This window comes from Gobio gobio (assembly GCF_949357685.1).
Source record: "Gobio gobio genome assembly, chromosome: 12".
In the NCBI taxonomy this organism is placed as follows: domain Eukaryota; kingdom Metazoa; phylum Chordata; class Actinopteri; order Cypriniformes; family Gobionidae; genus Gobio; species Gobio gobio.
Window position 1 is genome coordinate 36,379,274 of NC_137105.1, and position 25,598 is coordinate 36,404,871.

General features: G+C 39.5%; 2 protein-coding genes across 2 annotated transcripts in view; both read left to right on the plus strand.

Annotated features, from left to right (window-relative positions):
- Nucleotides 1–138: 138 nt before the first annotated feature.
- ccdc190 (coiled-coil domain containing 190) lies at nucleotides 139–9,464 on the plus strand (the record flags this gene model as incomplete). Its single annotated transcript, XM_079830764.1, has 3 exons — nucleotides 139–316; nucleotides 390–519; nucleotides 8,942–9,464. 3 exons carry the CDS (start codon nucleotides 139–141, stop codon nucleotides 9,462–9,464), a joined length of 831 nt encoding a protein of 276 aa, XP_079686890.1.
- Nucleotides 9,465–10,910: 1,446 nt separating this feature from the next.
- The window catches only part of echdc2 (enoyl CoA hydratase domain containing 2), a 20,787-nt gene continuing 6,099 nt past the window's right edge, over nucleotides 10,911–25,598 (plus strand). The window contains exons 1-7 of the mRNA XM_079831191.1: nucleotides 10,911–11,574; nucleotides 13,754–13,821; nucleotides 15,060–15,147; nucleotides 15,289–15,375; nucleotides 18,081–18,173; nucleotides 18,367–18,423; nucleotides 22,951–23,138. Coding sequence (XP_079687317.1) covers nucleotides 11,364–11,574; nucleotides 13,754–13,821; nucleotides 15,060–15,147; nucleotides 15,289–15,375; nucleotides 18,081–18,173; nucleotides 18,367–18,423; nucleotides 22,951–23,138 — 792 coding nt within the window. The 5' untranslated portion in view covers nucleotides 10,911–11,363. The remainder of the gene's footprint in view (nucleotides 11,575–13,753; nucleotides 13,822–15,059; nucleotides 15,148–15,288; nucleotides 15,376–18,080; nucleotides 18,174–18,366; nucleotides 18,424–22,950; nucleotides 23,139–25,598) is intronic.

Genomic DNA, 25,598 nt, shown 5'->3' on the forward strand with positions numbered 1-25,598 from the left:
TACTCAATAACTTTTTCTTTACTTAACTGTTGTATGAAAGCAATACTCACATTTGTGCTGTTGGTCTGAATTTTGCTAATTTTTAGTTGTTTTGTTATGATATTGCTTTATCAGTTTTGTTTTGAAACATCATCAGGTATGCGTCGTAGAGACTGCTTAACATGGCCCACTGAGGCTCAGAGACGAGAAGAGAGGAGGTCTGAAGCCAGACTGGCTGACGGTTTGCAGAGACTTGACCAGGCTAAAGATTACCACCTCAACACACTGACCAGAGAACAGCGCAGACTACACAAAGACTTCATCTCCATCAAAACAGGTCTGCGAGTAATTCAATTTCTCTTGAAGGAGTTATCATATTTCACACATTAAATGTAACCATTTTGTGTCAGGTATTCCCTGGAAAAGAGGACTCCAAAGTTTAGGGCTACGACCCTCCAACTATGATGTTGGGCGCCCTGCGGCATCCTACAAGAAGACCATATTACCCATCATCCCACTGGCAGGCAAAGAGGCAGACAGGTAAGGCTGAGACAAGGACTTGTTTGATTGCATTTTCTCACTATTTTCAAATTTAAAGTTTAAGTAAGCAAAACTTTCAGATATTTAAACGTTCAAAGTCTCCTCCAGCAAATCCCAAAGACTTTCAAGGAATTTAAAGGGGTCATAGAATGGTACATGCACTTTTACAAGTTGATTATACGGAAATGTGTGTTGGCAGTGCCTGTACACAACCATCCTATAATGATAAAAATACATTCAGTGTTTTTTTTTAATCTCCTTATATATTTTCCCCTGTCTCAAATGAGCCGTCTGACCGTGTGACGTTACACGGTGTAAGCCCCTCCTAAGATTGTTGATTGACAGCAGCGTTTCAACACAGACCCGCCCTGAGCGAGCTGTCATCCGTCCGCCATTGTTGATACGCTGCAGCAGAATGGCGTCTAAGCGATTGTGGTGTTGTGTTGTTGGGTGTAATAACGAACACAGCAGTCATTTTGATGTTCCTAAATCCGAACTGCTGAAGACCCAGTGGCTGCTGAGTTTTGTTTTAGAAGGGAATATTCCCCCGATCAACGTCAATGTTTGCGCGAATCATTTCTCAGCAGACTGCTTTATAAACGAGCGTCAGTATAAAGCAGGTTTTGCTAATAAGCTGCTCTTGAAAAAAGGATCGTGTTCCTGCTGCACCTCAGGGAGATGTGAGTGTAAAGTTTTATTAACCTTTATATTAATCTTTGCAAATCGCTTGCACGCTTCACGATGAATGAGGCTAAAGTTTACAGGGTAAGTTACATTACGGCATGCTTTCTGTGTATGATGTTCTCAATATAATTCATAATCCCACGTTTATAATGAACAACGCGTTATGTTTGTTATTACAAACTGTGTACTCTGGTGATAAAGTTAACGTGGCTAGGGTTGCCACCCGTCCCGTAAAATACGGAATCGTCCCGTATTTACAAGCAAAATGACGCGTTCCGTATCAAACCAATACGGGACGCGATTTGTTCCGTATTTTACATAGGTCCACACGTAGTTCAATAAACACACAAGGATTTTGCAGTGTGGAGAATACTTATAGCAAATATAAAGAAATCAATTTCACAATAAGTAGTACAGGAGCTCATTTGTGCGTGATTGCGTTTTAGCGGCTTTGTTGCCATAGCGGCGGAGTCTCGAGAACATGCGCTGTGCCAGAGTGTGCCTGTAAACTTGCGCGTTTTTTAAAAACATGTCGAGCTCGCGTCGCGTCCACCGTTTAAACGCAAGAGGATCTCCAGATATAGAGCTGAATATCAAAAAGGTATCAATGGGTCTGTCCAGTAACTCAGGATGAACCTCAGGCCAACTGCACACTTTATGAGAAGCATTTCAGTGTCTCAGACTGTCTGACTTAAAGCAACAGCGGTGACAGACACATCTGTGCTTCTAAAGTTAGCCTATAGTTTTTTTTTAATGGATAATATCTTAATATAATATTATCAGAGCTTTGCAGACAAAATTATTATTTTTTAGACAGGTTAATTAATAGATTATAGCCTAATAAATGTAATTATTAATTTATAATTTAGCTACGCTATAATCATACATAAACAATAATCCTGTCATATAAAGTTTATGACATTTTAAAAAAAAATTGATAAAAATGGGACAAATAATTACATGATAATATAGTCATAATTTAAGTAAATTAATTAAAAAAAATTACATTTTTGAAATTCAAAAAAGTGATTACTGGTTCAGAATGACTGCTTAAAGGGACAGTTCACCCAAAAATGAAAATTCTGTCATCATTTACTCACCCCCAAGTTGTTCCAAACATGTATACATTTCTTTATGTTGAACACATAGGAAGATTACTATGGAAGTCAATGGTGCCCCCAAAGAAGCCTGGTTACAAACATTCTTCTAAATATCTTCTTTTGTGTTCAGCAGAACAAAGAAACTCATACAGGTCTGGAACATCATGAGGGCGAGTAAATGATGACAGAATTTTCATTTTGGGTGAAATATCCCTTTAAAGTGCACCAAATAGGCTACTAAAAAGTTCTTTAGAAATAAATAAAATAATCAAATGTAAAATAATATAAAATGTGTTCTGTTGCAAGTTCACATACTTGATCTCATGTTTTCTTATGGTTTATTATTGAGCTGTAAAGTTGTCAATGTAGAAATAATCATTTCATGACGTGTTTTTTTTTGGGGGGGGGGGGGGGGGGGGTCATGAATGGGTGTCCCTTATTTTGCCACACCAAAGGTGGCAACCCTAGTGGTAACACTACACTAAGCTTACTTTTGTACATGGTTTATAACGGTGTCTGTTACTGATTAAGAAGTAATGTTAAAAAAAAAATCTTATAACATAACATCAATCTGTCAATGAACTAACACATCAGGAAACACATAGCAACTACGCTACTCTGCCAGTACAAAGATAGATCAAAGTGACATGACGTTAACCAACCGACTCCGGTTCAAAATGATAAGGTTGCTCAGATGTGTCCTCAGAGACTCCCGTTGCCATTATTTCTCGAAAATATACCCTCAAATGTTGTCAAGGCAACACTCCACGTGTGTTGTGGTGTTGTGTCGGGTCGAACCGAACGCCCCACAGAGCAGAGGGGGCGGGGTCAGCAAAGCTCATTATCATTTAAAGTCACATACACTGAAATGAGTTGCTGAAAACTGAGCTGGTTTTGACCAGGTAAAATGAGTGTTTTCTTACAATACTAATGAGAATTTTTAATTAAAGTATATTACAAACTTTTCATTTAGACACTAAAGAATCATATTAACTTGTACAAAAATGTCATTCTATGACCCCTTTAAGGTCTGGACTCAGAGGTGCCAATTCATGATTCTTCATGCTCCCCCCCCAACCATTCTTTCACAATTTGAGCCTGATACATCTTGACATTGTCATCCTGGAATATGGCCATGATGTGTCTTCCTATCGTTGTTTGAGAAATGAAAAGCTACACACTCCATCAGTTAGGGTTAGAAGAACTGTTGCCAAACATATAACATGCTAGAAACATAATCACTGCAATAATAATCCGATCATACACTCTTAAGCATTTGCCTATTTCAATCCAACCAGTGACTTTTTTTCTTTCTTTTTTTTTTGGCTGAGTAGTGTATAATATCAGAAAATCATAGTATTACTATCACTGTACCTTCAGGTATTTTTATCCAATAAACATTAATAGTTGGGTGCAACTGCTCTACTCCAGTCAGCGAAGCCCCTGATAATTTCTGATGGAGTTCAAAGGAAGTGCGTTGTGCCAACATGAAGCTAATCTCTTTAGCACCTCATTATATAACATGGCTATCCAGCTCTGTCTTCCCCTGTATCCCAGCTTCAGCCATGGCATGGGCCCCACTCTGCAGTTAGGCTGGGGTTGGCATGGAATGGATTTCAATGAGGAATGAGAGAATTTATTCCACTTGATACTTGACACAGCACAACTTCAAACAGAATGAGGGAAATGAATTATTTGCAATTAGGATGTCTCCTTCAGGGTACAATCTTAAAAAAGAAGCTAGACGCCACCCACTCATTCTATAAATGTTTGATATTGTATCTTAGACCCACTTTGCATTCAAAAAGTCACACGTAGAATAGGGACAGGGAATATGTTTACAGTTGAAGTGTCCCTACTAAAATATCTCTACTATTTGACAAATATCCCTGAAATATGTGTTCTGCTGGGAAATCACAGGTCTCAGTGACACATGTAAACACCAATCTCTGTAATCTCTGTAAACACCAAAAACGCATTGTTTACCAAAATGACAAATCAGAGTGTCACCTTAATAACATTCAAATCTCAACCTAAAATAACCTCACGTGATGCAAAAATTGGAAATAAGCCGCATTTGGCCACAAGTTGAATAGGCCTGTACTATATTACTGAATGAACATATTATGAAAATACACACATGAAAGATTCAGTAAGTAGCATTGAAGGCAAATTGTTATGATTGTGTGAGGGGATAACATTCTATTTTACCCTAGCAGGGTGATAATAAATGTGCTTTTGTTTGTGTGTGCATATATGTGCTGCATGAATTTGAATGTTGGTGTTGAGGGTGCCTGGGAATGAAAGCTGAATCAGTTTGTGTGTTTCAAATGTGTGTGTGCGTGTGTGTGTGTGTGTGTGGGGGGGGGGGGGGGGGGGGGGGGTTTCTATCCCGGTGGGGACTTCAACCTGAATGCACATAGACTCATGGGGACTCATGTCGCTGTGGGGACCTAAATTGAGGTCCCCATGGGTACAAAAGCTTATAAATCATTCAGAGTTCTTTAAAAAAATAAAAACCATTACTTCTATGGAGAGTCCCCACAAAGATAGTGCGCCAGACTGTGTGTGTGTGTGTGTGTGTGTGTGTGTGTGTGTGTGTGTGTGTGTGTGTGTGTGTGTGTGTGTGTGTGTGTGTGTGTGTGTGTGTGTGTGTGTGTGTGTGTGTGTGTGTGTGTGTGTGTGTGTGTTCACAAGTTGGTTATGTATGTGCATGAATGCTTTCTGATTAAAATCTGAGATGGGCATCTGTGATTGAGGGGATTTCCTCAGTTTACCGCACCAGTGAATCTGATAATGGGATAATCACATACACACACAGATCCATCCATCCACAAACACATACAAATGGCTTAGTAAAAGATTTATTTATGTGTTTTAGCTCCCTACATTGATATGTTCATTTATTAATTTATTTATTCCACTGTCTGCCTCTCAGATTTTTCCTCTCTCAGACCTTTGATCAGCACTTTCAAGGAGATGAATGAATGAGAGCAAGGGAGGTGGGGACAAAATACGTTTTTAAAATGCGATCTGGGGTCAGTGAATCAAAGAAACGGAGAAAGGCGGTATGGTAGACTAACGGTTAAAGATCCGGGCTTCTAATGAGACAGTGAGTTAAATCCCTCTCCTGCTTGTGTCCTTGAGCAAGACACATTTCAAGTTGCTCCACTGGAACTGTCCATTCAATTAGTGAACCCAAGGTTTCTTTGGATGACAAGCATCTGCTAAATAGCAAGAAAATAACAAGAGAGATGTAAATAGGCCGTCTCTCTCTCTCCCACAGTGCACTGTCTGCACTTCCTTCAACATCTTCTGTCTGTCTTTTACTGACTGTCTCTCTGTGGACCTGCAGGGAGGTTGGTGGTTCTTCGTCTTTATGCTTGTTAGGCAGATAGCCTGTAGGCAACCAACTAATGCCTATTTCACTATTTCCTGATTTCTAACTCTCTTTCTTTCCCTCCTGGCTCACTCTATGACAGAGACACTCTTTCACTATTGTTTAATTTATTTTTCTCTTGTCTCCACACTCTTTTCCTCCATCATTTTTCTCATCTTCCATTCCCTGCATCATTTGTTTATAAAGTTTTTAAGGTTTGTTACCGTCCAGTCCATGTAACATGAATGATCTTTTACTGATCTTTGATCTGTACTTTTTATTGATCTACTGATCTTTTGAGTGTAAAAATGTCATGTGGTGCAACCAATAAGTAAAAATTACAAAAAAAATAATTTTTTTAAGTATTTCTTTACAAATATCATAAATTACTAACTCATAAATATTATGTTTTTGGGGCGCCATACTACATGATTGTCACATAAGGTTGCAGCAAAAAATGAGAAGAGCAGGATCTAATTGCTAATAAAATCTAATGATTTTGTTAAATACAAACTCAAAATAAAATACTCAAGATAGTTAGACAACCAGTAAACAACCAGTAAAATGCAACGAGAAAGGACAATGAACTGAGGACGCGGGGCAAAATGAACAGGACCTCGCAGAGGATGGACGAGCCAGGGCGGAGTTGATTGTGGGATCCCCCAGCAGGAACACCAGGCCTATGGCGGAGTCAAGAGATGGAGGAGCCATGATGGAGACTTGGCAGGCAGAACCAGGGGGATAACTGACTGTGGTGGCACTGATGGTGGTGTAGACCCAGGCGGCCAGAAGAGCCGATGAAACTGGGTGATACAGACAGAGCTGCGAGACCGAGGTAAAGCCAGGGAGCCAGTGCGACTGAGGACCAAGGCGACGACAGAGGGAAGGTGGACTCCGATGGAGCCAAAGGGGTGGAGGGATGAAATCGCAGATGAAGGAAGTCCATGGCAACGGCAGAGCAACAACTGACCAAGGCGTAGCCGGAGGGACAACGGTACTAGTTGGCGAGGAGCCATGGTGGAGCTGACTGGTCGACAAGCTGAGGTGGAGCTACAGGTTTTGGACAACGTGAAACAGGCAAATAACCAGTTTAAAGCTCTCTCTGCTCTTCCCGTTCTGAGGACGAGCAAGAGTTGCACTTACTCTGCCTGGTCTGGGTCTTAAGGGTTTATATTGAGCGCCCTGCCCAGTTCAGGCAGTCAGCTTTTCGTGTGCTTCGGAGGCCGAACGAAAGGGCCTTCAGAGCCCAATCGGAGTGAAAGCCCACTCCACCAGAGGAATGGCCTCCTCCTGGGCATGGTCCAGTGGAGTTTCCATTGGCGACATCTGTGTGGCGGCCGGCTGGTCCTCGCCGTCCACCTTCACCAGATTTTACAACTTGGATGTCCCTGCTCTACAAGCACGGGACGTCCATGCGAGCTCAGCCTGCTCAGAATGTTATACATCAGGGCTCCAACCTTGTAGTCTGAGCCCCTCAGTCTCGGGCAAATATCTTTGCTCTATCTTAGCCTTGCTGCCACTATTCTTAAGTGCCTTAGGCCAGGGCCATAGAACAATCGTCGTTCTGCGATTGTAGAATGGCTCTATTGGATTGCGTTCCCATAGCATCTATTATGACGCAATAATTCCAGTAAACAGGAATGGGTGAGTCCAGGATCCATACATAAGGCCAGACAACTGAAGACTGAGGAAGAGAGGTTTATATGCTCGAAAGCAAGTGCTCAGATAACGAGCAACAGGTTTGTTCATTTAGTTCTCTGGTGATTGTGATTGTGTGAGTGAATGAGTAAGTGAGTGAGTGAGTGAGTTAGTGTGTGAGTGAGTGAATGAGAGAGCACCAGTGAGGGAGAAACCTGGTGTGCTCATGACAACCTAAGCAATAGCGGTGCTTCATTTAACCTTTAAGTTGATACACTTCTTCTCAAGTGATTTTCTTTTACAACATACCAACCTGCCTCAAATTTACAGTCTCTCTCTCTGAGCGTTTGCAACTGCTGTCCATTGCAGCAGGTTGAAGAGATGAGAAGGGGTTTAAGATTTTGGCTACTAATTACCTCAGCACTATCCTGACATGACCATAGCCAGCTTCATTCAGTGTTTGTTGATATGGACAGCAAACATGCGTTAACGTTACCTTACACTTTACCTCCTCACTACTTCACATTTGTTCTCTGCTTATTTTGCTTTGCATATGCTGCTCTTTACCCTTTTTCTGTGTTGTCAAATTATATTAGAGTCCACACCAACAGATGACAACATTCCATTTATTATAAGCTCACTATAGGCTCTTTTATCATTCAGCTGGAAAAATCATTCTGAAAGTGATAACAACAATATTATTCCTTTGCGTCTTTATTGTTATAGTTGTGGTTTGGACCTATTCTTATAGAACTAGAGAGATTATTAAATCCTGTGTGAATGGGCCTTTTCTGTTTCTATGAGAACAGGAGATTCTAATAGTGACGGACGGAAATATATTAGCAATTGCCGCAATAGATAACAATAGAGTCTGTCATAAACATGTTGCTTAGCTCACAACACAACATTCTTGCGAGCATAAAAACAAACAGAGATTGGTTAGTCAAATTTTAATTAGACTGAACTGTTTTAGCGAGATCCATCAGTAAATGGGGACTGGGGAGCCAGACATGATCCCTGCCAGACACTATCTTAAAATTTGGCCAAAACCAAGTCAAGGATTTGCCTACCTTATTAGCAAAGCCCAGTTAGCATTTTCTGCTAACTTAGGGTGACCAAACGTCCTGTTTTCCCAGGACATGTTCTGTTTTTAAGTTCTGTCCTGGCCCTAATATAACAATTTTCTATCCATACTGAGGGGCATACTTTAAATGTAGTGAAATTAAAAAGGCGTCTTTGAGTAAACTTCGAGTATCATTTGAGTATCTCATTGCCGGACTGTAATCAAAATATGGTCACCCTAGCTAACTGCCATAAACTACATCTTATTCTTATGAGGGCAAACATTCTCAGTTTCAACAAGCTGTATATTTTGAAAAAAAAAAAAAAAATTATGGGAGATGTACATTGCACATTTATATTATGTTCGATAAATCCTAATGAAGGCTCTGTATCCGAGTGCATCATTGTGGACCCATCATCCAGTAGCATTGTCCGGATGTCATTTTCCTGCAGCTCCAGATTAATCTCTAGATTAATGTGAGTTCCCAGGATTTTTAACACGTGTTGACTTTTACACTTGAAGTAATTCTTTATCTCTATTTCTTCTCAATATCTCCAGGTCCTCTTCTCTGCAGGCTCGTGTTCAGGAGTTTATCAGCAGTCGGGAGAAAAGCGCAGAACTCTCTTCTGAGACTCTCTGCCTTCCGGACCTAAAACGGCAGCCTGTCACATCTCTAACTGCTACATGTACAAATACAGAAAGAGAGGAGAGCAAGGAGAGACAGATGGATAGAGAACAGGACAGAGAGAGGGAGGCACACATGGAGGTAGTGAGGGACAGAGAAAAAGACAGCCAGAAAGAGAGAGAATGGATGCTGTTAAGGGAACGAGAGAAAGATAACGAAAGAGGAGCCGAGATAAATGGGAATAGCTGTCCAACCTCTCTGGTTTTATTCCCTTCTGAGATGTTAGCTCCTGATGGACATTTAAGAACAGTTCACACATTACCAAACTTTGCACAGGCCCTGGCCCAAGCAAAAAAAGCAAGATACATAAGACACAGAGGACAACCGTTGTGTGAGCGAGAACTCACCATACGAGAGATATTTTCCCAGGATTCAAGAGATACTCCTGCTACCTGAGACATTAAAACAGTGGTTCTCAACTGGTTTGCTTCAAGACCAGATTTTCAATTGGACAGCAAGTTGCGACTAAACATAGTGCCAAAGGTTACTATATATTTACGTACTCAGTGCATAATTGTATTGATAGGTTGGTGTGTTTTTGTTAATTCGTGGCATTTTCGTTTCGAATTGCCTATTGGTCTGTGTAGATTAGGTAGGTAGGAGTGGCTTTGAGGCTGCCTGGTTTGATGTGGAAATCATCTCCGGTTCATTTGTTCAGTCTGTCGAGAACAGATGAGTGAGTAAAAATATGCTTTAGAATAGGTTGACTGCGGCTGTGGTACAAGTCGGAGCTCGTCTAAGTTCATGAAGTTCTGAAGATGTGAATGCTTTTTACAAGTCAGAATTGTATAGGCTAATTACAGTAATTCTGACCTGCCCCTTTTTACTATCCCAGGGGTTTTCAAATTTTATGATGCCAAGGACCCCCAAATATGATGAACCTTTTATGAGGGACCCCCTTCCTAAAATCCATCTATATATTTTTTTATGTCTGGAAAAAAAACATTTAAACTGTTAGAGTAAGCGAGACCTTATAAATACAGCATTGTTTCCAAACTTAAATTGGTTATACTTAATGTTTGATGTATAAACCTTAAATTATTTGCAACTTTCACAAGCCGCTTGCGTACTACATTAAGAATACTGCCTTACAACCCCAGTGAGCGAGATAAAGGAGACTATAGTGAGAGAAACTCACTTGAAAGATACAAAGCAAACACAATTCTGTAAAGTATTTATACGGCAAGAAAGGAGAGAGACATTTAGAAATGTTCAGTAGACTTTATCCATTTTTGCTTTGTCTTTTTATTCTCTGAAATTTTCTAGGGACCCCTTAGAACCTTCTGGAGGACCCCTGGGGGTCCCCGGACCCCAGTTTGAAAACCCCTGTATCATTTATCACCATTTACCATTTTTATCACCATTTACTGTGGGAGCAGTCTTTTCCTGCCACAAACACAACCCACCAGTTGAGAACCCCGAGTTAAAACACACAAAAAGAAACACTTGCTTACATACAATAATCTACAAAATCTTCCTTGATCTTTCCTCTGAATCCTCTATTAAAAACCAAAACACATACAGCCTACACACATTTAGATATTTTGCATGATAAGTGAATAATTGTAACAGTTAATTACAAAAACATTATGTATCACACAAGTACAAGCATCTTTAATATTTATGAACCACACAATTGTAGGCTGGTTTATTCTTATCAGCTGAAATTATGTCAATAAAAATACAATCAACAAAGCTGTTTTCTTCATTCAGGACATCTGTTATATTCTATGAATACTTTGCCACTGAGTCCTTTCATTGTTCTTTATTTCATCAGTAGACCTCTGCTGTAGTCATGAAACTGACCATCATATATCACATTATCGCCATCTGCTGATGGTCACCTTTGCACAGTGTTGTTTGGACTAATAGGTCTATCTCATATTACGCTACAAGGGACGCGTCGCGTCGATGGCGTAAACAAAGTGTTTGATTGGTGAACTGGGTCCGCGTCAGAATTCCGAGTTACGCGCTTGTACCGCGTCGCGTTACTAGGAGACTTTACCATGTGTAAATAAACTAGAACATTATGTTTTTATTACACATAAGGCTGTTCCTGCAAAGTGAGTTTCTCTGTAAGCGTCGACACTTTATTTGAGGAAGTGAAGTGGAAAAATACACGAGCAAACTTGACAGTGTTTGTGGTGATATGGCGTTTCGCAAAACATGAATCTCCCACAAGGCTTATTATTAACAGCAACAGCTCTGGTTTAATTCCGGGTTATACGGTTTCAATTCTGGTTTGGGGCCAACAAGATCCCTGTTACAATACAATCTACGAAAAGACTATTTATCATGAGTGTAGTACGCAGAGGTGTCATGAGGACTGGGATGTTTCTCATTCAGCCCAGCGTGCAGGCGATGACAGCGCGCTGTGTGTTTGCAGGGCCGATTAAGCGACTTTTCCCCCGGTTTAGTTTAACTCAGTCCCGCTCGTGGTGCTCTGATGGGCCAGTTGCTGATCGGGATGAAGTCCGGCTGCATCGGCTTGATGGTGAAGACAATGGTAGGTGTATCGACTAAATAATAGGTTGTTGTACTCATGCACGCGCTTCCTGTAAAAACAAACAAACACCTGTCTAGGTGTATTTGAACCGTTAACGCAACTTAGCAAAACTGAAAACGAAAGTGACTTATTTTATTTTGGTCTTCAGGATTTGATATCAAGCCTGTTATGGGAATGCATAGAGGGTTCCCACGGTTATGGAAGTCGGAAAATTGTTGAAGTGTCCTGTCTGGTTCACTATCTTTGTGGGGACTCTCCATGATAGACAGGCTAGGCCTAGTGGTTTTTATACTATGCAGCCAAGCTGTATATTCTGACCCCTTACACTAACCACATATGTATATGTATGTATTCTGTATTATTTATAAGATTGTTTCCTCACGGGGACCTCAATTAAGGTTACCACGGTGACACCACGGTGAGTCCCCATGAGTCAGTGGGCATTCAGGTTGAATTCACTGGGCTATGTGCATTCACTTGGATACACACACACGCACACACACACACACACACGCACACACACACATGCACACACACACATGTCTGGTGCGCTATCCTTCTGGGGACTGGCCATAGGTGTAATGGTTTTTATACTGTACAAACTGTATATTCTATCCCCCTACACTGCCCCTGCCCCTAAACCTACCCATCACAGGAGACATTCTGCATTTTTACATTTTCATAAAAACTCATTCTGAATGATTTATAAGCTTTTGTGCCCATTGGGACCTCAATTTAGGTCCCTACGGTGACACGAGTCCCCATGAGTCTGTCTACAGTCAGGTTGAAGTCCCCACCAGGCTAGAAAAACATATATATACACACACACACACACACACACACACACACACACACACACACACACAAAATATTTCATAATATCCTCCTGGGACCTATGAATAGACTTTTGTCCACTGTAGTGGACATTATATTGTAGTGAATTTCTCTGACATCATAACATGTCACATTTTTAAGTCTGGATGTCCTGTAAAGAGCACATTACTAAATACTAAAAAAACAAAACAAACCCCCCCCCCAAAAACAAAATACTAGAAAAAATTTAGAAAAAATACTAAATTCAAAAAACTTTTTTTTCTGGGTCCCAGGATTATTAAATGTCATAATTTTAAAGTGGATTTTTAACTTTCTTTGTAATTATGTTTAACAATTAATTATAAGTGATCTAAGGGCTTTACACAGCTTTTTACAGTGGATACCATTGAAAACACTGTGAATCAACCTCTCACACGCTCAAAGCCCGTTTCATACGCCGCTGCTCTGAAAAAGGTCTATGCAACAGCAGTATGTCTCACATGCTCACAGCAGCGTGTCATGTATGTATAGCATTAGTCTCTGTACTTGCTCTGCAGCAGCAGCAATACAAAACCAAGACCAAATACATTAACATTGTCATGTCCATTACCATGCTAAATTCTAAAGAGAGTTTTCATGATAGAAATAAGGTAATGAATATAGCTGCAAGAAGGATTTAGTGCCAAGATGTGGTCATGTTAGTGTTTGTTTTTTCCGTCATTTCAACAGTAATCCTCACGATTGGGAATTTCACATAAGGGGGAAATATTTCCCAATGCAGATTTCACAAAAAGTTGAAGTTGGTCACATGTTAAAGGGATAGTTCACCCAAAAATGACATTTTTTTTGTCATCACTTACTCACCCTCAAATTGTTTCTTTCTTCTTATGTTGAACACAATAGAAGATATTTAAAAGAATGTTGGTAACCAAACAGTTGATGGCACCAATTGACTTCCATAGTAGGAAAAAAAAAATACTATGGAAGCCAATGGATGCCGTCAACTTTCTGGTTACCAACATTCTTTAGAATATCTTCTACATACATCACTACACTATTAACGATAGGCAATGGACCTATTTTAAGTTCACATAAATTTCACAGAAAATGTGCTAATGTGACCAAACATTTACAGCATAAACAAACTATTACAAGAATGTTTAATGCGACGTCACATCCCCTGTGAAGACTTTAGCCACACAGTCAAGCCATGAGTGCAGTACTACTATTTATATTTGGCATAAATTTTCCGTGTGGTTTGTGATCGCATCAGAACAGATCTGCCACCCACCCGTTGAGAACTGCAACCGCATGTACTTTGGCAGTAGGCACAGCATCAGTTTCTCTTTTTCTCTTGTCTGGTTAGGTATAGTGGAAGTGCTGATGTGTCGTGAGAGGGCACGGAATTCTCTGGGACGCGTGTTTGTGGGTCAGGTAAGTCGTGCCGTCATGCGTGTGTGCAGAAAACCCCCTGTCCTACAGCATCAAACTCAAACATGTAGGAAGCGGATCTAGTTCATGAACTTCTGATCTCTTCTTTATAAATGTATGGCTCTAATATGTGTAAAAATGCTATTTGGTTTTAATTTGACCCATATGATGATATAGCCCCTCAATAATTTTACTGGTTCTTTAAAGGGATAGTTCACCCTAAAATGAAAATCACCCCATGATATACTCTATACACCCCGCAAATGTCCTGGCTTTTCCAAGCATTATAATGGCAGTGAATGGGAGCCCAAAATTTGAAGGCCAAAAAAGTGCATCCATCCATTATAATAGTAACCCGCACGGCTCTGTTAATAAAGGCCTTCTGAAGTAAATTGACGGCGGACCGCCTTCCGTATTCAACTTACGCAAAAAGCGTAACTGGTGCAACGATGATGTTGGATGTAGTGCAAGCATTTTGAATTACGAAAGGCGTTACACTATCTTCGTAAGTTGAATACGGAAGGCGGTCCGCCGGAAGCTAGATATTTTACTTTATGACGTGTTAAAGATATACATAGATTCACTGCAGAAGGCCTTTTTTAACCCCCCGGAGCCGTGTGGATTACTTCTATAATGGATGGATGCACTTTTTTGGGCTTCAAATGTTGGGCTCCCATTCACTACCATTATAAAGCTTGGAAGAGCCAGGACATTTTTTTAAATAGAACTCTGAATGTATTGGTCTGAAAGAAGAATGTCATATACACCTAGGATGGAATGAGGGTGAGTAAATTATGGGGTAATTTTCATTTTTGGGTGAACTATCCCTTTAAATTTCCACCACACATAATAAGACAGCATTCTTTTTATTGTCTTTTGAGATAATAGATTGATGAAAATAAATGATAAAGAATCTATGATATAACTGTTCAAGATGCAACCAATCGTGGGTATGCTTTTTAAATATTAACTTCACTTGATTTATGAATGTTCCATTTCTGTCCATTTTCTTCTTTCCATTTCCACAAAGTAGAATAAGAACTCTTTTTTTTATGTTTGTATTTGATCAGTTTTTCGAAAGAATGTCTGGCAAAAGTGTGTCAGGTCTTAAATAAATAACAGCGTACAAAGACAAAAATAAATCGGGCATATCTCTCCCAGAATTCTGTCTCAAATCAATATCTTGAGTTTTTATCTTTCTCTGTCTATATATGCATCAATATCTGTCATTCTCTGTGCAGATAAGAGAGCTGGTGTCATCAATACATCAAGATGCAGCAGTCCGTGTGGTGATCTTTAAGAGTTTGATACCTGGAGTATTTTGTGCAGGTTTGTGTAAGGAATCTGTCACACAAAACCAAAGGCAACTTTTCCAACGTTGATGTAATTATTTAAAAGAAATACAGGAAATACTGTTTCAGTATTCAGATATTTGCATATGCCACCATTTGTCTTTTTGTCTCTTAACAGGGGCAGATCTTAAAGAGAGAGCCCAGATGAGTAATCCTGAGGCAGAGCTGTTTGTGCATGGCCTACGATCACTAATGAATGACATCGGTGAGACATGAAGATGATGATTCTCATGAATATTGCAAAATGACTAATCCTCCACATACAGTGATGGTAGTATAATGATACAGAACTCTGAATTCTGATAGTGTTGCACTGAAAAGGGAATGTTCCCCAGCTGCAAATATGATTATGACTGGAGGTGAGAGTAATTGGATATGCATAATAAACTCACAAAAAGTAAATTTTCCCTCAATGCCCTCAGCTTTTGCAAAGTCATGCAAATAACATTTCAGGGAAATGCAGCTGGTTTATAAGCAATAAAGAACCTTCTCTATATAATGTTCTGCTATATTTGATCAAAATAAAGAAAATTAATGTGTATACAGTGGGGTGAAATGCTTCTAATTTAAAAAACATTAAAACATTGCAAAGTATTTTATCAGCATAACAGTTTGAGTTCATGTTGATTTCGAAAAAAAAATTGAATTTTTTAGTATTTGATATTTAAAGCTACACTGTGTAACTTTTTTAGTTTATTCTTAGCTAAAAACACTTAGTTCTTTCAAAAATATATGTGCTCATTAATGTATATTTACTTCTTTTAAGTAATAAAGTATTCTCTTAAGTTTATAATATGTCATTGAAAATGCATACGGGTGAGGGGTTCGAATGCGGGTCGCCATGTTGCCCCTCCATCTTGAAAGTACATTAGCCAAAGAGGGACATACCCGTAAATTCAAGCTTCGCCTTTCGCGTTTTAACACTCGATGGCACCGTATCGAATGTGGACGAGGTCGAACTGGAAGCCATGTTAATCTTGGACTAAATCGGCCACCGTAGGAGTTAAAATGAAATCGGAATTGAGAGGAACAGAAACTAAAATTCACTGGATGGTCATATACCATTTCACCACTAGATGGGGGAAAATATCACAGTGTAGCTTTAAAGTATTTTCTTCTGTTTAATTTTAATAAAAAAATATTTTAAATATTAACCAATTTTTTATAACCAAAAACATATTGATATATGTACCACTACTGCATGCAATCCAGTGACTGCAGGATTCTCTCTTTTGACAAAAAAAATTGCATTTTGCGTGTCAAATTGCATCACCCAGGAAGTGACATCATTTGGATTCGTTCTTAAAGGGATAGTTGACCCAAAAACGAAAATTTGATGTTTTTCTGCTTACCCCTAAGGCATCCAAGATGTAAGTGTCTTCGTTTCTTCAGTAGAACACAAATGAAGATTTTTAACTCCAACCATTGCTGTGTGTCACTCATATAATGCTTGTCAATGGAGTCTAATTCTATTAGAGTAAAAAAAAAACATGGACAGACAGCTTCAAATTAAACCCTGTGGCTCGTGACGATACATTGATGTCTTAAGACACGAAACGATCGGTTTCTGAGAGAAACCGAACGGTATTTATGCAAATATATCACCTCATATCAGACGAACGCTTCAGCTCTGCAGACTGCCATCACTTCCCGTAGGTGAGGTCAAAATTCCGGCTGGGTCATAGATATATACTTAGATACCTCATTAGTGCCTGCGTGGATCATGGCGTGGATCGCTCGAATGAGGCATCTACGTATACATATCTATGACCCGGCCGGAATTTTGACCTCACCTACGGGAAGTGATGGCAGTCTGCAGAGCTGAAGCGTTCGTCTGATATGAGGTGATATTAATTGCATAAATACCGTTCGGTTTCTCTCAGAAACCAATCGTTTCGTGTCTTAAGACATCAATGTGTCGTCACGAGCCGCGGGGTAAAATTTGAAGTTGTCTGTTCATGTTTTTTTTACTCTAATAGAATTAGACTCCATTGACAAGCATTATATGAGTGACACACAGCAACGGTTGGAGTTAAAAATCTTCATTTGTGTTCTACTGAAGAAACGAAGACACTCGCATCTTGGATGCCTTAGGGGTAAGCAGAAAAACATCACATTTTCGTTTTTGGGTGAACTATCCCTTTAAGCATGACAGGAAGACAAATAATTGCTTAAACCATTTTCAAGATGTTTACGTGTGTGTTGATTGCATTTTTCAAGCTCAAAATTGAACAAAATGAAAGATATATTTCTTCAATTTATAATAATATATATATATTTTTAAATTAATTATTCAGCAAGGATGCATTCAATTGATCGAAAGTTACAGTAAATACATTTACATTAAAACTAATTATTTCTATTGCAAATAAATGCTGTTCTTTTGAATTATTATGCAAACAATCCTGAAACTGTTTTCAACATTGATAATAATAAGAAGAAATGTTTCTTGAGCAGCAAATCAGCATATTAATGATTTTTGAAGGATCATGTGACGCTGAAGGCTGGAGTAATGATGCTGAAAATTCAGCTTACCATCAAAGGAATAAATTACAAATTTTAAAATGTATTAAAACAGAAAATGGTTATTTTAAATCATAATAATATTACTGTTATTATTACTGCAGCCTTGCATAAGAGCATGAGACTTTCAAAAACATTACCAACAACTTTCTCAGCAACTAAAAACCAACATTTGATCCCAAGCGTTTGAATATTTTCTGCTATTCTCAGGTTTCCAATATCATTTTGAATCCCAGATTTTCAGTGTGTCCCCACTATATATAAGTCTGTCAGCACTGAACACATTCAGTTGAGTGTTTCAGAAGAGGTCCAGCTGTTTGAAGCCTTCTCTCATTAATGTGATCTATGACCTGTCTGATTTGTGTGTGTGTGTCCATTATGTGCCAGCTGCGCTACCCATGCCAACCATTGCAGCAGTGGACGGCTTTGCTCTCGGGGGCGGTTTGGAATTGGCTCTAGCGTGTGACCTTCGCACTGCAGGTGAGCGGCTGCTTTGACCTTCTGGGGGTAGATGATCACTACAGGTATCACAGCTGCTGATGGTGCAGGTGTGGGTTTGCGTGATTTGTAGTCATTCTGGCATGTCATGCAGTGGGGAATTTCTTCGGTCACGGCATGCGGAGGTTTGGTCCTTCAATTGACCTTTGTCTGTGATTGTGTGTGTGTTTTGCAGCACATTCTGCGCAGATGGGCCTGATTGAAACTACGAGAGGATTACTCCCGGGGGCTGGTGAGAAAAATAACTGAATAGATAGAGCCACTGAAATAATAAGACAAACAGACAGCTAGATGGCAGTCCCATTACAGGAGACAGATAAAGAGGAAGTTAGCAGAAAGACAGACATAATTGGAGAGTGAAACTATAAAGTGCCTTGCAAAAGCTTTTAAGAACCTTATACAATCTATGTATTGGATTATAACTGTAGTTAGTAAATAAACTTAAGGCAAGCCATCCCAGTTGAATAGGGTAAAAATATAACTAATGGATTTCACCATACTTCCCTAGTTGATTGATTGCAATAAGAATTGCAGTAGATTTTTGTATTACAAGTTTTCTGAAATGTTATATTTGAATATGCAAATGAGGCATATCTTATTAAATAGTCAATCATTTGCATTCATTTCCAGAACAGTAATCTGAACGGTTTCATTTTATTTGACGTTAAAGTTAAATGTTTTAACGCTAAATCAGAAATTAATGTCAACACCCAGATAACAAATTACGATGTTTTTAGAAATAAAATGTATCAAATCAGGCAAATTATATATGAACCAACCCCTCTGTAAACACCTTTAGAATATAGATAAATGTGCTACTTAAGTGAGATTTCTGATTTCAGATTTCTGACTCTATTCATGAGAAAAACACATTTTGATGAAACACTCTTTACAGATGTGTATTGTAATTGAAATGTACAGACACAAGTAGATATAGTGCAATAAAATAAACATGAAATAAAATATTGTATTTTGAATGTTTTCTTTCCACTAGTCTGAAAGAAGACGTTATGGAAAGCCAAATAGCTCAAAATCTCAAAATTGGCCACTGCATGAAAAAAAAACAATGTGTTTGCCTGTAGAGTCTTGCATTAAAGCTGCACTATGTAACTTTTCCATCCATTAGAGGTCGCCTATTCAAAACAAAGGTGTAGTTTGATGACGCCAAATTTGAGCGCAGAATCTTGGGACATGTGGTCTCCACCTCACAGCCGGTGGAAAAGAATCGGGATAGAACTCGGGCAGAAATCATGTTCATTAAAGCGATCATTAACGTTACTGTAGTATGAAGCAGAAGCAGGAGCAATTGTTAATAAAAAGAGCGCAACACAAGCCTTGCGAGCAGCGGGACCTTTATTATGGCATAGTTGCCGGCAGGACTTTTATTATGCCACAGTTGCCGGCGCCATTTCCGCTGGTAACGCAGCTCTGTATATCATATTAGATACATCTGAGTGTGTTGAAAATGACGTTATGACGTTACTCTGTGCGTTCGCTCGGCGGCTGCTATGACACTTGTTGTGGGTGAGAGTAAAGCGTTTCTGCAAAAATAAAACCGGAAACCGAGGGATTGCAGATATGACGCCATCAACAGGTGACTCCCTCACACGTCCCGGTTCCTTGGTTAAAATAGCAATTTTCTCACGATTTACAAAGAGCTGGGAACATTTGGGATATTGTAAGTACTCAACTGAACAATATAACACTGACCTAGTGGTTTTTGGATATTTTACTGAAAACATTTTACATAGTGCACCTTTAAGATAATAATAAAATAAAAATGGAAACGGTTCCAAATATTTCATCCATGTGTTGCAGAAGTCCATACAGAAGATATTTTGAGAAATGTCTTAGTGTTTTTTTGTTCATAGAGTGGAAGTCAATGGTCACCAACATTCTTCAAAATATCTTCTTTTGTGTTCCACTAAAGCCAGGCTCAGACTACAGGGGTTTATAAATCTTAACTGATTGTGAAATCTGGTTACATCACACGCATATCTTCACAGATTTTCTTCTTTCAAATCTCAAACCATGCACACTACAAGATTTGAAAAGTTTGCGCATCACCCACTCCAAGATATTCTTAAGATTTTCATGCCAGATTTAGCACCTCACATGATCTCACGGGGAAGCAGATGTAAACAAAATGGATACTGTGTCTCGGTGACTTGCTATAGACATTATATGAGACATTATAAAGTTGTTGCCACATTTCGACCAGCCGTTCCTCTATCTCCGTTGTCGACGGGATCCGTACAGATGCTTGTTGTTTCGCAGTCGATTTCAAAAGTTCTGTAACTTCCTTCTCCTTGTAGACTTGACTTTCATTGCCTATTGGGGAAGTACTGACGTAATCATGGTCGTAATCATCCTAATTAAAAATTCTAAATATCTAACATGTTTGATGTTGTCGGGGCGGCCCGATGGGTCCGCGAGCAGATCGGGAGGTTAAAGATTTGACCTGTAAATGCCTCACATTACCAGATAATCTGGGCCGAACATCGGAACTGACCGATGCCCTGGACAAGATTTTTTTTTCTCAGAATGTCGGGAGGGGTAAATTAGGCATAAATCAGCCTGAAACTCCTGTAGTCTGAGCCTAAAAAAAAAAAAAAACACGTCTGGAACCCCCAGGTTTTTTTTTACAGATTTGCTTGAATTATTTTCTAACATAATGATCAATTTTGAGCTTTGAATTAAAATGAAAATAACACAAAGGACCAAATATAGTGGCATATGTATTTAAAGGTCCCATGGCATGGCATTTTTCTATTATTTTATAATGTTTCCTGAGGTGTACTTATATTGTTAGTATGACTTTTACATCATAAAATGTCATAATTTAGAAATAAAAGGCATTTTTTCAATACTGCTGTTTGCCCTGTGGCTGAATGCCCTGCTTCAAGAGGCGTGTCTGCTGTGAGACTTCAGTAAAAACGCCCACTGTTGTGATTGGCTGACATCTTTGCATTTTAAATGAGCGGAGGGGGCGGGGTTTAACTTGGTCTACGAGGCACGAGCTGCTGCCAGAGAGACGGATGGACCTGAGTTCACTTCACATCAGTTCTCAGCATGTCTGAACTGTTGTAGTTACAGCATATACTTCAGGTTATTAGTCTATTTCTAGTCGGAGGGACTGTCACTCATGTCAGAAAGTTAGTAACTTTAGTAAATTATGGATCAGCGCTGACTGGAGACGCGAACCGTTTAGAACGATTCAGTCCGATTTGGTGAACTGATTCGGTTCACTAAAAAGAACTGGTTCAAAAGAAAGATCGTTCGCGAACCGGACATCACTAACGTACTAGAGACGGAGATCAGCGATTGCTAACAAAGTTATTTATAGTAACTACTGAGTTATGAGAGCGCTGTCAGTCAGCGCGAGTTTATTGTGTTTGTATCTGAGAGTTCTGAATAAACACGAGCAGGGGCGCCGCTAGCAATTTTGGGCCCTATGAAAGAATTTGATGTTGGGCCCTCTACCACACCAACCTTGCTATCCAAAATCTTTGTCTGCAATTTAATAATACTGACCAATTAAGCTCCGCTCGCTCAACCCAGAATGCCCAGATTGGCTGATGAAACATTGATTAAAATTAAGATACAATTTATAGAAAACAAAACTTAATGAAGTGGTCACAATCATGTCTGATCAACTCCATTCATCTTATGATGTGTCCTATCTCATGCTGTTCACTTTTCATAATCGACATAGATTGACAACATAGACATTAAAAAAACATAATATTTAAACATATATATAAAAATAAATACCTTTAATTGTTGCAACAATTAAAGCACAGAGAATTTTCATGTCGGAGTGGGATATGAGTGAACATAGTTTTACCGGTGAGCGTGAGCGGTTCATGAGTGGAGCGTTTTGCTGGATTTTGCCGGAAATGCGCCATCATTTTTTTATATTTGTAACTCTTTGGAATATTATACATTTATTATACATTACTACTAGTACTGTTACTACTAATAAAACCGATCTCTGCGGCCCCAAAAGGCTACCCCTTCTGCTTAATCTCACGCCGCGTTTGGTGTGTCCTCTGTGGGCCAGATGCAGTACTGGGGGTCGGGGATGTTGAAGGCCAACGGCCAGTGCAGCCCGAGCTTCGGCGTGTGTGAGGCCGATGTTGAGCAGAAACTCCCGACTGTATGCACATTTTAGAACCGATAGACGCGACGAGGACGTACAAAAACACTGACTCACAAGATAGAAAACACGAAAACACCGTTCTGTCTGGAGAGAGAGAAGCCGCGTTGTGTGCACGAATAATAAATAATTAGCTACACATCAGAAATTACTGATCACAGATCAGAAGGAACTGAAAAAAGACTTCTGTTTTCATTTGTACATCCAAACACTGAGAAACTGCCAGCATTCACTCGTTCACAAGTAATGATCTCTCGAGCGCTTGCATGGGCGTGCCAGATTCTCTGGGTGGAGGAAAGGGAGGTAACTGTTCCTGCTTGGACGTCAAACCAGGAGACTTCAGGATTGGCTCGTCTGGCCTGTCATTTTCTCAAAGGCAGAGAGAGACAGCCAGAACTCGGGTTTACACCGATCAACATTTCTATCCACTTGGGGACAATATTCAGGCTAGGGGAACTCATATTAATGTTGAAAAACCTCATAAAATGAAAATTTCATGCCATGGGACCTTTAAGTAAAATGAGAGAATTGATGGTGTATCTGATTACTTTTTAAAGCCACCACACACAAAGTAAAGCATAATTTCTCTTTGCTTATCAGGAGGCAGTCAAAGGTTGCCCCGGACGGTGGGCTTTGCCATGGCAAAAGAGCTGATTTTCACAGGACGCCGTGTCGGGGGTGAACAGGCTGCAAAGTTGGGGCTGGTCAACCGATCTGTGCCACAGAATCAGACGAGAGATGCGGCCCACAAAGAGGCTCTTAGTCTTGCACGAGAAATCCTGCCTCAGGTGAGTCTGTAGGACATTTCCATTATTTACTTCTTCTCTCAGTCTGAGACATTTTCTCGCCTCTGCTACTGTCTCGCTGAATTACTCTCTTCTGTTGTGAGCACACTCCAACATTATGGGTACACTCTGATAGTGTCCTGTGAAGTGGACTTTACAGGGTTCTCTGCCATCTCAGATCCTCAGGAGTACTGCACACCGCATAGGGAACAACTGTACATCAATTTACCCATTAGTCATTAAACACTGCATTGAACAACTACAAATACTGCACAGCAACAAAAGGGTTAGTTAATTAATTACTCACCCTCATGTCGTTCCAAACCCGTAAGACCTTCGTTCATCTTTAGAACCCAAATTAAGATATTTTTGATGAAATCTGAGAGCTTTCTGACCCCACTTAGACAGCAACGTTATTACCACTTTCAAGGTCCAGAAAGGTAGTAATGCTAGTTGTTTCATTAAAATAGTCCATGTGACTACAGTGATTCAGCATTAATGTTATGAAGCGACAAGAATAATTTTTGTGCGCAAAAAACACAAAAAAAGCTGCTCAATACTGAGCCGTTCTGACGTAGAACCTGGAAGCGCTGAACTGTGTTTACAATGTGAACAGCGCAGGAGACTGTCACAGAAGAGAAGAAATTGTTGAATGAAGTCATTATTTTTGCTCACAAAACATATTCTCATTGCTTCATAACATTAGGTTGAACCACTGTAGTCACATGGACTATTTTACAGATTTTTTACTACTACCTTTCTGGGTCTTAAAAGTGGTAATAACGTTGCAGTCTATGGGGGGTCAGAAAGATCTCAGATTTCATCAAAAATATCTTCATTTGTGTTCCGAAGATGAACAGAGGTATTGCGGGTTTGGAACGACATAAGGGTGAGTGATTAATGACAGAAATTTCATTTTTGGGTGAACTAACCCTTTAAGATAATGTGTTTGGTTGACTATGACAAATTACACAATTAATATACACACTATATGGACAAAAGTAATTGGACACGCCTCTTAATTATTGAATTCTGGTGTTTCAATCAGACCCAATGCCACAGGTGTATAAAATAAGACATTTGTGAAAAAAGGGTAATTCTTAAAAGCTCAGTGAATTCAAGCATGGTACAGTGGTACAGTTTGTGAAATTGCATACCTGCTAGATATTCTACGGTCAACTTTCCACATTTTTGGAAAGTGCGTTTAGAAACAGCAGCAATTTAGCAACAAAGTGGAAGAACACACAGATGTGGTCATCGAGTGCTGAGGTGCATGGTGCGTAAAAGTGAGCAACACCAATGATTCCATGCTATTCTTTCAACTTTGTGGAAACAGTTTGGTGAAGTCCCTTTTCTATTCCAGAATGAATTTGAAAAAAGGTCATAAAGGTCCATTAAGACATAGTTGGATGAGTTAGGTGTGGAATATATATATCGTAAACATCTACAGATGTCCCTGCTTGCGAATTGGATCATGTGAATGTGTGTGTGTGTGTGTGCCTAATTTGCAGCTCATAGTTTTAAAATAATGTTTTATAATTGTATGTTTGTTTGTTTGTTTGTTTCTGTGTTCTTGAAATTGTTCTCATACTAGTACAGCTGTAGCCACGGGCGTTTCACTGGGTGTACTTGTGCTTTAATCCCATTTGCATCATGTGACACTGTTCTGTCACGGAGACCGTCTCCCATCATGACTCAAGACGACAGGCCAGTCATGAATATATGTATGGCCTCAGGATAGACCTGGCTCAAATGTGCCACCATTACAATCTTCCCTCAGGCCCCCTAGTGTCCAGAGCACATCATTATCTACATAAACAACGCAATGATACAAAAGACGTGCGTAATCGAGCATGATCTTGTTATACGTTGCCTTTGGAGTGAACTTGAAAATATCGGTCATATCGTCGTCATTACATGACTTGGCATGTGAAACTAGAACCTTCTGTACTGTACTAAACTCTCGTGACCATGAGAACATCCTGCTTTTCTGGTTTTCCCAGTGATTGACAAGCCATTAAATTAGATTAAAATGACGTTGGCCTATTTAGGTCAGTGTGAGAATGGCATTCAGACATGTCATGCCACAATAACTTCTGTCAGCAGCACTTCTGTGCACCTGACTTAACTGTGTCATCATGATTATGTGACCGTGTCATACACAGATACAGTGCAGATTTTACAGTTGCAGTGATAAGATGGTAAACAGAGGCCTTTATTGTGGACAAACATACTCTGTCAGTAAGATCTATTTTTAAAGAAATTAATCCTTTTATTCAGCAAGGAAGCATTAAATTGATTGAAAGTGACAGGGAAGTCATTTACAATCATACAATGAGTTTTATTTCAAATACATGCTTTTCTTTTGAACGTACTATTCATAAAATAATCCTGAAAAAAGTATAATAAAATATTAAAGGATTAGTTAACTTCAAAATAAACATTTCATGATATTTTACTCAC